Source organism: Adelges cooleyi, unplaced genomic scaffold, assembly GCF_023614345.1.
Source record: "Adelges cooleyi isolate 19-005CV unplaced genomic scaffold, UGA_ACOO_1.1 ACOO_flye_CR_arks_rails_tigmint_CR_PRNA_30, whole genome shotgun sequence".
In the NCBI taxonomy this organism is placed as follows: domain Eukaryota; kingdom Metazoa; phylum Arthropoda; class Insecta; order Hemiptera; family Adelgidae; genus Adelges; species Adelges cooleyi.
In genome coordinates, this window is record NW_026095971.1 from 7,437,454 (window position 1) to 7,452,327 (window position 14,874).

The window sequence follows — 14,874 nt, forward strand, 5'->3', positions numbered from 1 at the left end:
TTTACACATCCTTTGACTGCGACACTACACACACACACACCCAATGTATACCCAAGCGCTGTGTGGTTTTTTTGCTTTCATTACCGTAGAACAATAGACCGTCCCGTCCCGTAATTACTCAACCCTTTTTGGGTGACCCTTTATAAAATGTATTCTAGTTGCACATGTAGACACGTTAATTTATTATTATACAATATGCAAACCACGTACGAGCAAAGGCACAATCAGGTAACCCGTAACGCACAATGCCGCCACAGCCACGCGTGGACATAACCGGTTGCTGCTGATTTTCGGTGTCGTTTGGAGGGTTGGTCAGGCGAAATACACTGTTGTTCACACGCAACTGCTATTATGTATTACATGTATGTACTGTTCTCGTGAAATAATCCGTACCGCCAAACAATTACGCTGTACGTGGCCAGTAGGTGTTTGACAGTCGCCAGCACACCTGGGCAGACTTTACTTTAAGGTGCAGTAAGATACAAATTGTGCTGTAGGAAATTTAAAATGTACCGCTGACTGAAAGACTAAGTACACTTCGGAAATAAGTAGGTATACATTATATAATATTATAAAATGTTTAATTGAATCGGTCATTTCAAAAACGACTTTTTGTCATATTTCATAATTATATACTTAATTACGTATTCTGTGTAATTACTAAATTTGTCAGACTCATATTTAATACAAATGTTGAGTACAAGAAATTAAAATCACTGCAAAAACTAGCTATGAATTTTTTTGTGGCTAGTGTAAAATTTCAGTTTTGTGACTTGTGTCGTTTTTGAAATGACCGATTCAATTATAAATTTGCCTTTTTCCCCGGGAAGTGGGCTACTGTTGACTTTCATGAAAGGACCATTTTATAAGCCACTATGATGATTCAATTAATCTTTAAGGAAATTTAAAAATTACCCTATTTCGCTTGTAGTTTATGAAAAATTAAAGGAAACCTAATTTATTTAATTCGGTTTGACCATTATCCTGATTTTTAGATTTTAATTTTTTATCTAAAAAAAAAAATCAAATTGTTGTATTGAATAAACATTTTTTTAATTTTGAATGTATTAAAAAATATAATAATTTACGTTAATTATGGATTCAATTATTTGATTATCCGGATAATACAAATCTCGGGGTTTTGAATCATCCCTAAAAATCCTTACAATAATGCGCCTACCCTTAAGGGCTCAACGACTCATGGCATCAGAGGAATGTCACTTATACCGACGCTATCAACTTTACTCTCGGAAGCAGAACCTGGGTTTAGGATCTATGTCCAAGCATTCCAGACAAATAGGACAATTCGACTCTGTCGTGATTTGAATACAAGACAGCAATGATGAAGAACTAGAATCGGCACGTGCAACAGTTCTACATGGGCGGGCTAGCAGTATTACCTGACCAGTTGTAAGTATATTCGAGGAGGTTTAGTGCGAGTAGAGCCTGGTGGATTAGAGTCTTAGCAAAAACAATTTATCGACATCTTTTCCACTGCATACAATTACAAAAGTATTCTATGTCAAAATATACGAACAATTTTTTTTCACTAAAACGATTACATTGTACAAGAAAAGTTTTTTTTTTGGAACCAGTTACAAAACCCTAACTAAATCGACATTTTAATTGGAAATATTATAAAACAACCCATAAAATGTATAGTTTTATAAAATAATAATTAATTACGATTAATAATGATTTTATTATTAATATGGTTGGTAATTTGTATTATAAAAGAATAACTGTAGTCTATAAGAATGAACACTAATTTTAATTTTTAATTAAGTAATTATAGTTATCTTATATATTAAATTACTTTAACTAGTTAAAAATATATTTTATTAAATAAAAAAATAAACTATTTATCAGCTTATTAAAACAATTATTTAACATAATAAAATAAAAAAATTAATTATTTTGGCCATTGGTTTTAAATTGAAACTAAAAATAAATTTTTAATAAATTGCATATATTATCGGTCTAGTTGGAGAGCATATGTATGAAAACAAATTATGTTCACAAAATAGAAATTCTTATCTGGTTCCCACGAAACAGAAAAATTGTATTATTGTTGTATATTGGACAACTTAAAGCCCGCTTAATAACTTGCATATTATTTTCATTTAAATAATAATAATCAATTAAATTAGTCATTTGATTGGAAGAATATTTGTTTTCTGTAATACTTTGACAGTATAAAATAGGCGTGAATCATAGATATATATAGGTAGCATAAATATAAAAAAAATTTAAAATGGACGAAGAAAATGCCTTTAATTAATTCAATTAATGAAAATCTAGCAACAAACACAGGTTTAAGGTAGTGTACATTTTTAGCAACGAGTTTCAGTCAATGTGAATTCGTACAAAAAAACTTACAGTTCGTTCCATCCTCAGATGAAATGTAAATTTCAATCTACATTTACAATTTATTTAGATACATCAAAAAGGATTTTTCGAAATGTTACAAATAATAATGAATACATTAGTGTACATCGTCTTCACCTTCAAAATTATCATAATTGTTATATAAAAAAAATACATAACTAAAAAATGTACATAAAGTATCAATAGTATATTTTTTGTGTGCTCGTAGTTGGTGAAAAACGGGGAAGTCTTTGTTACGGACATCAATCCGTTGTTGCGAGTAATTTAAATAAACATAAAGAAAAGAAAGAATGTCTTCGATTAGTGTACCAAAGGCGAGTATGAATCCTTCTAATTTTCAACTCGTTCTCTTGTAAAAAGGAATTTCGTCATGTTGCATATTTTTCTTTGTGATTACAAAAAATGAAATACATTTTTCGGGGTGGACTTCAAATACTATTATGACGGTACCTCCAGCCATTGCCAAAAGAAGACCGGCGATTGGTCTGATGCTAATGCGGGGGAGAGGGCGAATAATATATTTTCATATTATAATATGTTCTTTTTTCCCCGCTTGTATTTTTTAATTTCAGACTACGGAATGAAATTGGGTGTAAAGGAAAAAGTTTAATGAACAAACACATACAAAGTACATAAAGAAAATAACCCTCTATGACGTGTTTTTTGCTTTGTTCAGCACATCATCATTATTATTGGAAAGCGGAAAAAAATCCCCCTTTTCTTTTTTAATAATATAATCTTATAAAATACCCTTAAAGCTACATAATAATTATTATTCGACGAAAAAGAAAATGCGTAACAAGATGCATTCATTAAATATTCAATTTAGTTTATTAATTATTTTTCTTATTTACTTTTACAAATAATTTTTCCATTCGGTTTCTCAAACTTAATTATGTGTTTGAGTTTGAAATTGTGTTACATCTTATTTTATGTTGCTTATGTTAAATGTTAAACATAAATATAACATTAACGGAATATATATATTCAGTTTTATCACTTTTTTTGTCGGGTTTTAAAGGAGGGGGGGGCAAAGCTTAAAACGAGGTTAACTTAAAAATTTTGATTTTAAATTGAAAAATTACGTCAATATTTTAAAAATAATTTTAACACAACACAATAGACATACTAATTTTAGAAAAAAATATTAGAAAGTATTTTGTTCGAGTTGTAGGTATATATTAGCATTATACTTTTAACTTGGTGAGAATTGTGTGTAGGATTCGTTTTCAACTGAAAATATAAGACATTTTTTTTCCTTTATAGCATATTATTAAAAAAAATATATTATATTACCTATTATTAAAAAAATCATTTTATTTGTTTCTCATATATAAATATGACAAACAAATAAAATGATTTTTTTTTTCTAACTTTCGCTCTGTTATTAAAAAAGTATAGAAACTATACATTTTCTCGCAAAAGCTGTTTAAGCTATTATAGTAGTCCTATTAATACATTTTCAAAAAAAATTGTCTTAGTTCATCTAAGACAATGTGTTATGAAAGATAATAAATAAAATAATTTGATTTTTCGCTCTCATGGTTAATTTGTAGTTGCATTTTTTACAGTCCGTTACTAATGTGTAACAACAAATATCGCATCGAAGCTAAAATTCGAGTTCATTATGATTTTGGTAGTAATAGAAACTGATATAAGTATAAGTATTGTAAACGAATGTCTAGAATATCATACATTTTAAATGGTATTATTAAATAACATTCAATAATTTTGAAATTTAGAAATTGAACAGCAATCATAAAATATTCAAATTTATCTGTACATTTGTATTCAATTTGTAAGGTTTTAATAGTAGTATTTTACTGTTTTTTTTTTATTGTCCATTTATCTTCTCTTCCATAACATTTGTCATTAACGTGTTATGTCTCATAATGTGTCCAAAAAACTCAGTTTTTCTTATTTCCATCGTTCTGATAATTTGTCTTGGTTCGTCTATCATATCTAACACTTCCATGTTCGATTTCCTTACTCTCCACTTGATCTTTATCATTTTCCTCCATGTCCACATCTCTAATGCTTCTATTCTTCTTTTATCTAGAGTGCTTAAGGTCCAGGACTCACTACCATATAACGCTACACTCCAAACATACGTTTTAATAAATAGCTTTCTAATTTTATTCGATAAGTGTCTGCTTGTTAAGAGATTTTGTTTCTTAATAAAAGCTTGCTTATCCAAAGCTATTCTTCTTTTTATTTCTGTTGTGTATTTGTTATCCTGCGTGATATGGTTCGGTGATATTGAATTGAGTCCCACGAATATTTTTGGGTTGTCGGAATTGAGTCGAACAAATATTTTTTGGTTGTTTGAGTTGAGTCCCTTCAGCCTATTAGCGTTCATCCAGGAGACACCACGTGGAGGTTGGCTGATTAGTTTCCAAAAATGTGTGTGCTTGCTTACACTGTTTATAACTGGTCAAAAAAAACTTTCAATTTTAATAATTTTTAAAAATAATTAAAATAATGTCGAATTTTAAATAGTTTCTGGTAAAAATTTAAATGAAACCGATTTCAAATTGTCAAATCTGCTAATTTGTTATTTTGATGTATGATAATCTGCTCCCGTAAAAATTGTTCTTTTTCCAATGTTTTTTTATACATGGTTTTGTTGCATTGCTTCGTATTTTTACGTAGGTATCTGACTGTATGTCCAGAAAAGTGTCAACAAGAATAAAAATATTCGGATGTCCTGAGTGAAACAATGCATTTAATTTTGCATGAAAACTTTCACAACTGATAGTTGTCCGATTAGCGCTTGCTGAAAAATCACACCAAATTTTGGGGGAGAACTGTCCAATTTCATTGTCAATGTAATTATCTAAAATGTAATCTGTGAAACTGTCAATTTTATCATCATCACATGGTTCACCATCAAATCTTCCGTGAAACATTCAACTACGTCATTTTCGTTTAAAAATGGCAATCCGAAAAAGTACTTGAGATATCTACTTTTCTCAGAATTAGACTTATATTCCTTAGACAGACCCAACTTATGAATTTTTCGCCATCAGCTTTACTTTACCAACACTCAATTCAATATAGCCTGTCCAAATTCCCTACTAATAATAGCAAAAGAGACTATGCTTACGATCTTATCTACGTAATCAATTCAAACATATTAAGATAATAAACTGGACTCAATTCAAATAACTAAAAGTAGGAGGGACTCAATTCGATGTTATACATATGGTTACCTAGGTAGCAAAATGAAATCATACCTAGGTAACCAAATATGTAATCAAATGACTTCTTCAATAGGTGTGTCATGCAAACTGACAGTTCTTTGCATTTCTTTTCCATGTTTGTCTACTATTAATATTTTTGTTTTTTTGGCATTTAGTTTTAATTGAACTTGTTCAACATATTACTCAAATCGCGTTCGCTTTCGGCTACTATGGCTATATCGTCTGCGAACCTTTTGCTGTGTATCTCATTTACCTTTCACACCTTTCTTTTTTGCTTTAAATTTTTTAATGGCACTTTGAATATCGAACCGCAAAGGTGACACAGAGCAAGCTTGTCTCATTCCTTGCCTAACCAATGTGCATTTTTTATTTCAATTTGAGCTTTCTGTTTTTTGTATAATTAGAAAATAATACGTCTATCCCTTCAACCTATGCCTTTTCAATGTCCACAGACGCTATATAAGTGCTTCTATTCATATCTATTCTTCTCTCCAATAATACTCTCAATGCAAGTAGCGCTTCCCTTATTTTTTATCCTATTTTTTATTATGTTTAGTAAAGTTTTCTATGTATGCGATATTAAAGACAATGTCCTATAATTAGCGAAAATGTTCTGACTGGATGATTTTAATGAGCCATCTGAAGGAAACCCTTTCGGAATACGGTTTGTTTACTTATTTATTTTTTAATTAATAGTTATAAAGGCGGGAACAAGAAGAACGCAAAAGCGTTTATAGTCATAAGTTTTAAGAATTTAATGAAAGTCTTGTAAATAATTATTCATGTTGTAAGTATTTTGGACAACGATCATCGGCGTGGAGACGAAGGGTTGGAAAAATAGAGTAGACAAAAAAAAAAAAATGCTTTAAAGAAAAAGACGCAACTTCGGGGTAAAGGGAGGTGATGTTAATAAAGACGTTCGAGGGCGGAAAAGCCGCACGCGGCGGAATGGTGTTAATTGAAATTCGACAGACGGTAGGGGGTTGCCGATTTTTCACTCGGGCGGTCTTACTTGAATACATATTACTATTATTTTCCCGCTGCCGTCAAATATGTACTGGAGTAGTACAAAAAAAAAAAAGAAAAGAAGAAATTTTACGTGGAATAACTATAAGGAATGGGGTGCGATTGAAATGGACGGCGGCGTGCGAGGGTGGTTGCACCGATGATTACTCGGTAAAAATATAAAAGTAATCGGGGGAAAAAAGAAAAGAAAAAAAAAAAGGAAAAACCTTCCCTCCGACAAATGGGCGGACGCCGTCGCCATCGAGGCTGCGATTCGCCTTTATCGATCTGCACGTTGATGGACGGCTGCAACCCTCGTATTATTGAAAACGAGCACTCATTTTCGGAGGAGGGGAAAGTGCAAAAATAAGTATAAACAAAATTGTAGCTCTTTGATGTCACTAAATGAACAGGACAGACATTTTTTTTTTTTTTTGGCATACACAACCGATGTACGGTACCCGCTGTTTCTGACGGTTTACTACTAACTATAATACACCAAGATGATTTACCTATTAGACTATCGTAGGCTAAATATTAGTTTATCCTTTGAGGGCAAGCTACTTTTAGATATTATTAAAATATTATAAGAGCCGCAGGGCCTAGTTTCCTTAAAATTTGGCGCATTTAGGCTTACGGTATACATTCTTGATTTGAATGGGGGAATCAATTTTAATAGAATGTCCGTGAAGTAATCAATAATAATAAATCCTGAACGGTTTGGTCCAATGATGTAGGTAGCTATAATGTCCATAGACATAATTAATAATGGCATACTGCGATAAATACATAAATGGCTGTCGGCGTAGGAATAAAACGACATTAATTAATGGTTCATTTCATGCCCGTTTAAGCCGTGTACAATAACTAATTGTAGAGAACTAAGATTTAATAAGACTAAAAAACGTTAATAAGAAACCTTCATTAGTACCAGACTGTAGGTGTTCATCAAAACATAAATGGAAAGCAACATGTTCGAAACACAAAAAGTTGCACTTTGTTTGCACCGAAATTAATGGTATATTATTCATAAATACGAAGTTACAGCTGATCTTAAGCTGTAAGGGCGTGTAAGGCAGGAAGCTGTGTAAGAGCGAAAATATGGTATTAACTTTTTATTCAGGAACAGCCGTAGGTACGATAGTAAATTTAAATAATTTGTATTCGGTAACGACGTAGATACTTCAATTTAAAATGTCGTACATAATAACTGTCTCGAGGGGTAGTCGAATACACTATTATTTACCGTCTGGTTAACGCCATAAGTTTGCATGTGGCTGTTCAATAAAATATTACGTAGTTGCTTTAATAAGTTTTTCTTCCATGTACGTTATTTAATGTTATAACATTTCAAAAATGTTTGAACCACCCTTTCCCAATATTTTCCGAAGAGCGTTGATCAATTAAACTTATTGCATTACATTAAGGATATAACATTTAACTTGTCAAATAATATGTATGGACGTCGATCTCCAAAATTAAAATACATATTATTCGAATGACTGGCATTATTACAAATTTTGAAATTCATAAAATGTTGACTATTTTAGTGTATATTAAAAAAAGTAAACTTATTACTGGGTGTTCATGGTTTTGGTAACATTTTTGTAATTTAATCGCTTTAGATCGAATAAATTTAGCCAATTTTAAAATAGAGGAACTTGTGGAAATATGAATAAAATTATTATTAAAAACCCAAACCACAAAAAATGTTAACTTACTCGCGCATCTGTGTATAAGTTTAATTTTTTTTGTGGATTGAGGTTTTAATAATATTACATTAAACAAATTTCAGATGGTCGGTTAGGCTATTTTAATTAATCTAGTATTTGTTAGTGGTTACTAAAGTGTTGAAGATAGCTATAATAATAATTATATTATTACCTACTTAAAACAAATTATCGTTTCATATTATTTACAGCTGTCTCATTTTTTAGTAGACGACTAGGAAAGTATTTCATTGTACAGTCGTTATTATTATATGACTAGAACATATTAATATCTCGTTAAGTTATTCGTGTAAAACGGTTGAAATGGTCCATGACACGGTTTGCTAGCGATTTCGACGCTGAATTTTCTCACGATGTTCATGTACCCGAGGTTTATTTATTTGTTTATCAAATAGGGGTTGGAACCCTAAGACAAAAGATGTACTCATTTTAACAAACCGGTCACCTATTGTTTTATCCGTTACCCGAATTGGATACATTTTATCCGACAACGCGATTCATTTGCATAAGACCCCTGCTATTGTCTTCGCGGCGAAAATTATTTTTTCCGTTTATTTATAATAATATGTGCTCGTTTTTTTTCCATACCGTTTCGTTTTGTTTCAACACATTCATCGCGGACCCACGTGAAGCGACTGTGGCCAAAAAAAAAAAAATCCTCCACAATAAATATGTTACAATATGTCTTCGCCTGTATTATAAAAATACGGTGTGCCACCACCTGGCCTCGCAACCGGTTCACTTGTCGGAAACAATGATCGCTTTGTTTTAATACCGTCGAACAATGCTCGGTTGTGGCACGGAGCTGTAGGTAACAAAACTTTATTAGGATGCCATATAAAGGGTTGAATCAGATGACCGAAGAATCGGTCGGACGACCGTTCGCAGCATTATATTATTCAAAATAATAAAACTATCAAAATATGTACAGTTTTTATCGAGTACAAATGAAATTTCAGTTAAAAATCGCATCCCTTCGCGACTGTATACACGTTTTCTCCACGGACATACAAAACTACACCTGCTGTCGGTTGCATTCATTGTATTCGACTAAATTAAACTGCTCATCGGTAGTCCGGTCGGAAATTATTTCTTGATAAACGCAATTTTAAGTATGCTAATACTATTTACACTGATCATGACCTAGATTAAGAAATAATGTAAATGTAAAATGTGTAATGTTTTCAAATGCTAAACTGATTTTCATTTGCGAAAAAGTGTTGTACGTTTATTTTGTATTGCCATTTTAAATCATTATCATCATCATGTAGCTTAACGGGCCATGAAGGCCCAACGTTGCCATCATGCGATGGTTTCTTGACGAATTCGCTTCCGGGACGGGTCGTCAATCCATCGCTGGAGAGGGGGATGGCGGTTCCTTTTAAATAAGTTATTTAAATATTTGAAATTATTTATCGCCAAACATATTATTGAAATACTCATTTTATAATTTACCGTCTGAGATAATGTTTAAAGAAATAAAATCTTATTAGTAATACATCAAAAGATGTAAAATAAGGTAAGTTGAGTCTCTATAATATATTTGCATACTTAAATTAAAAATTAAATATACAAAATAGGACATAATAATAGTAATAATCAAAATTGAATGGCTTAGCCGAGAGCCATTGAATAAATATATATTTTAACATTAAGGATAGTGTATACTATATAACATGTACACTGTAGTCTAGTTAGGCACACATTTTTTTGGTTTTTTACTTCCACAACGAAAAATTAGTACACCTCGGTGAAAAAAAAGGGATCGATAAAAGCATCAAATGTTTTGGCTAGTCGCAAAAGTATTCTTCATTTTCCATTTAAATAGCCCACAATACGTCCTATGTTTTTTTTTTAATTGCTCATAATTTTGTAATTTTTTAAGACACATGGTTCCTAACTACCGGCGTGTAAAAGCTTATGAATCATCAAGATTGGTTATAATTATAATTAAGTTATGACAAGTAGTTAAGCCGATAAAGTCCATTAAATATTTGGGAAAAAATATATTTAATTCAAAACACAATTATAGCTATAATCAATCTGACAGTCTTTTCATGGGGTTTTAAACGCTTTCAAAAAATTGCAAAATTATGCATAATTGAAACAAACTAGAATATCTTGTGGGTTATTTCAATTGAAAATGAAGAATACTTTTGCGACTAGCCAAAGAAAATCAGATTTTTTTTTCTTTTCCTAGACATTTTTTTTACCAAGATGTACCCATTTTTCGTTGTGGAAGCAAATATTTTTTTGTTTTTTGGACTAGTTTAAATTATATAGTTATAACACCTTTTACTATATTTTATTTGTTTAATTTTTCTATTTATTACAATAATATTTAATTTTTATTTATTATTTTTTCGGTAATACGGAAACATATAGGTCAGCTCTAGAGTAAATAGTAAATAAATCATGACTAATATTTAAATATTATGTAACAGGGTTAAGTAAATATTATTCATCTTATTCAATATAAAATCGTTACTGATGTAATATCAACAGCTCTAAACACATGTTTTCCAAAATATTGTTATTTTCGCGCTGAAATTTTAATATATAAAGCGATTAAACTAATACTAAAGAAATCAGTTAATTCTGCATTATTTCGTAATTCGTAAATATTTATTCTTCATCAGAATTTAATATGAAAAATATATTACCAATGTGTTTTTTTAGCAAAAGTTTCGTTTTTTTATTGTTAGGGTTGGTTTCTATCATACAGCATGGCTATATTGTGGTAAGATTTATTTATTTATTTTTATTTAACAGGTACGTAGTACAGGGTGTTCCAGCATGTAAGGTAAGTAATAGGTGATTGGACATCTAGGGGACCTCCAAATAAGCCCCCCGTTTTCATTTTTTCGATAAGTAAAAAATTGAAGATTTCGACAGTTAAGTAAAAAAAATAATGACCTAAAAAAACAAAAAATTATTCCATGTTATTCAGTGCAAAAAGCTCAAATTAAAAGAGGGGTCACATCATTTTCAGTCCCTTTCGGTCCCTAATTAAAAAAACGATAAGAGAAAAATGATTAGAGACCAGAAATAAAGGATAAATGATAAATGCTAAGACATAATTGATAAGAGATAAAAGAAAAAAGATAATTGGTAAGAGATAAATTATGAGAGATTAGAGATAAATGATAAGAGATAGGTGTTAAAAGATAAGATATTAGAGATAAATAATTAGAAGCAAGAGATAAGAAATAAATAATAAGATAAGTGATAAGAAAAGAGTTAGGGGCTGAAAAAGACTGAAAATGATGTGATCCCCCTATTAAATGTTAGCTTTTTGCACTGAATAACATGGAATCATTTTTTGTTTTTTTAGGTCATTATTTTTTTACTTAACTGTCGAAACCTTCAATTTTTGACTTATCGAAAAAATGAAAACGGGGGGCTTATTTGGAGTAATCACCTATTACTTACCTTTCATGCTGGAACACCCTGTATATTCAAGATTTTACTTAAACAAATATTTATTATTGTGAAAAGTGTAGATATTTTTCATAATATGAAATAATAACATAATTTAAAACTCACCCAGTAGAAACTCATGGCACTGTACTTTATAGTGATTAGTCAATTACTACCGCCGTTTTCTGTTCCTATCCCTACCTATTTATACCCCTATTTATCAAGATGTACTGTAAGACATTTTTTCGTGAAAAATAATTTAATCCTGAAACAATTATGATTATATATGTACCATATTCATGTATTTATACTGAAAAAATTAAAAGGATCCAGTATTTATTTATTTATTTATTATTAATACGGATATTATCCAATTACAATGCTTCACACAATATGCGTAACAGAAACATCTAACTAGAACTTACACAAATAACATAACAAATACAATTATAATAATTAGAGTAATAATACACAGATACAGGATATTGTTAAAATAAGTGGGGGTGCTCATTGGCAAGACGCATCATCTTATCAATTGGGTGGTTTCTACCGTAATTAGTGCTGTGGACAGGGATAATAAAAAGAGCAGACGACCTAGTGGGATAGGAAGGAACATTAAAGCTGATTTGTGAGAGTAGAGTGGGAGCATCAATACGCCCATCAATCAATTTACGCAGAAATGATAAGTTGGCCTCAACTCTCCTATCTACTAAAGGGACAAGACCAAGCATGTTTGCAACTGGTTGGTGTGGCTGGTGTTCGATATTTAAAATAAAAGAAGCAGAGTTTAAAAATTGCCTTTGGATACGTTCTATAAGGGAAGAATCAACTGCAGTAAAGGGGTCCCAGAGGACTGATGCATACTCTAGACGTGACCTAACGAGAGAACAGTAAATAGCCTTCAGTGAAGCGACAAATTTGAATTCTTTAGACATGCGTATAACGTAACCTTAGGGATTTACAACACATTACTTCGATATGAGCGTGGAAATCTAGCTCAGGGGTAAATAAGACACCTAGGTCTTTTATGCTATTTACCGGCTTTAGACTTACGCTGAAGTATTAAGTATGACCGCTAATAAGAGGTGTGCGTCAAGAGAGATTCCGCTGTAGTATAATCCTAACGATTCTTAATTAGAAATTAATTATCTTATTAGACCAGTACAGGGTCTTCGGCAACGTTGGTCTCACGCAGAATTCGTTTTAATTGGTCTATGATGGTTCTATAGCAAAAATATCTTCTTTTTTTTTTAATATAGAACCAATAATAGTCTGATCCTTGATCAGCTTGATACTTTAGTTAGCTAGTTAGATCCATTACTTAGCTTAGTACTTAATGTTGAAATAAAAATAACTTTTGTAAACATTTTTTTTTTAAACAGGGCTGCCAGGGTGTAAAAGCTTACGACAGAGATGTGTTAGACGCATTAAATAATATGCCATTGGGTGACACTGAAAATTTAAGTATAACTGAAAAAGACAATTTGGTCCAAGGAAAAGAGAACCAAGTAGCATTAAGAAAACTTAATCGAAAAATACAAAAGTTGAAATGCGTATATGGCAAAATAGTGCAAACCGCAATTGCTGAAATAAAAAGTGCGTCTATAAGTTACAATTTAACATCGTTGATAAAAAAATATCGACCTTATGTGTCAAAAATGATGTCCACGCTGATGACGGCCAATATAGTCGCTGCAAATTGGTTGTGGGATCTCCTCATATTGCTCGTGGCGGCAGAAAAGGTAAACTTGAAAGTTCTAGCGGGTTTTGAAAGCAAATTACTATCTATCTCCGTTCAATGCAACAGCTTCGTCGAGAAGTGTTACAACTTGACCTACCTAAGCCACAGCAATTCTTCTGTTAGTAAAGATCCTAGCCAAGCTTACAATGGTGTGATGAAAATTTTGAATGATGATATAAAAACTGGAGCCTACAAGAACTTGAACCAATATGCAGACGAATTCGTCAGTACGTCTAACATTATGTTGAACCAATTAAAAGTCGATTCGAATCCCATCAGTATTAAGCACATTATAAAAGAAGATTTATGGCGTAAAATTGCGGTACAACTGGAAAAAATGTGGGAAACCCCGGCAGATACATTAATTGGAAAACAGAAAGAAATCAGTCAACATCATGACACTATAATTGCCACGGTGAATGTGTCGGTGGCTTACGCCGTCTGGATTCACCTAAAAACTGTTGTGCGCAACAAAACTAATTCAGCTACTTGCAAACAGAGCGTGATCAGACATTATCGCAACTTGTTAGAAGTATTGAGAAAAGCTGTGGCCCAGCTTAGCTTGCAGGAAAATACATTTTACCAAAATCTACTAGAAAGGCTGTCCGAAGAGAATATTGTTTTACCTAAATTGGACAGTCTCGTTAATGATGCTAAGGATAATTTTTCCACATCTTTGAAAGCCATCATTATTGTGCAGAGCAATGCTCAGACTGTAATTAATAAACTCGAAATGGACAGCACATTGGTTACGGAATTTACCAACATCATCGAAATACCTGAAAAAGCATTACAAAACATTGATCAGCTTAGAAATTTCATAGTCGATGTAGCTGCTAAATTAACCTCGTTCCATTGGTCGTTAATGAAATACTACAAACAGTGCTTGTCCGACAATTGGATTGGACAATTTTGAAAACCTTAACTCAGTACAAAAAAAATCTTTAAACTATATTATGTAAACATAATAACTTTAATAGCTATCAATTATTAATTTAACTTTTTTACAGTTAGTTATGATTTAATTGTTAGGTTTAAACTGTAATATTTGCAATTAAAAATAAAACGATTAGTTGATTCAATGAAAATTAAAAATTTGTTAAGTTCAGTTATTTTTATAAAAACATTTTTTCGCTAAATAATTTTAAACTTTTAATAACAAGTGTTGTTTGATAATTTACTATTTGATATAACCTTTATTGTATTGTGTATTACCTTTACCTAAATTATATAGTTACTTAGTATTAAAAACAGTTTAAAACTTCATTTATTTTGAATAGAAATTTGTTCCTATAAATAAATTATGGGGCCACTCTAAATCTACATTCAGTCTAATTATCAGACTAAAAACTACGCTAAAATAGTAAATAAAAAAATAGTTTCTAAT

General features: G+C 31.2%; 1 protein-coding gene across 5 annotated transcripts; it reads left to right on the top strand.

Moving 5' to 3' along the window:
* Nucleotides 1-429: 429 nt before the first annotated feature.
* LOC126838715 (uncharacterized) lies at nucleotides 430-14,446 on the top strand. Of its 5 annotated transcripts, none has more exons than XR_007685725.1 (2): nucleotides 430-548; nucleotides 1,188-1,377. XR_007685725.1 is itself a non-coding variant. In XM_050573366.1 (2 exons), exon 2 carries the CDS (start codon nucleotides 13,183-13,185, stop codon nucleotides 14,401-14,403), a length of 1,221 nt encoding a protein of 406 aa, XP_050429323.1. In that variant the 5' UTR covers nucleotides 447-548; nucleotides 13,129-13,182; the 3' UTR covers nucleotides 14,404-14,446. The 5 variants fall into 5 exon arrangements, 3 of the variants coding, with proteins under 3 accessions (XP_050429323.1, XP_050429324.1, XP_050429325.1); XM_050573366.1 differs by lacking the exon at nucleotides 1,188-1,377 and adding an exon at nucleotides 13,129-14,446 and having other exon boundaries at nucleotides 447-548; XR_007685726.1 differs by having other exon boundaries at nucleotides 458-548; nucleotides 1,258-1,377.
* Nucleotides 14,447-14,874: the final 428 nt, after the last annotated feature.

What these genes read in the sequence shown, in the direction of transcription:
- LOC126838715 (XM_050573366.1), top strand. Translation starts at nt 13,183, where the DNA reads ATGCCATTGGGTGACACTGAAAATTTAAGTATAACTGAAAAAGACAAT.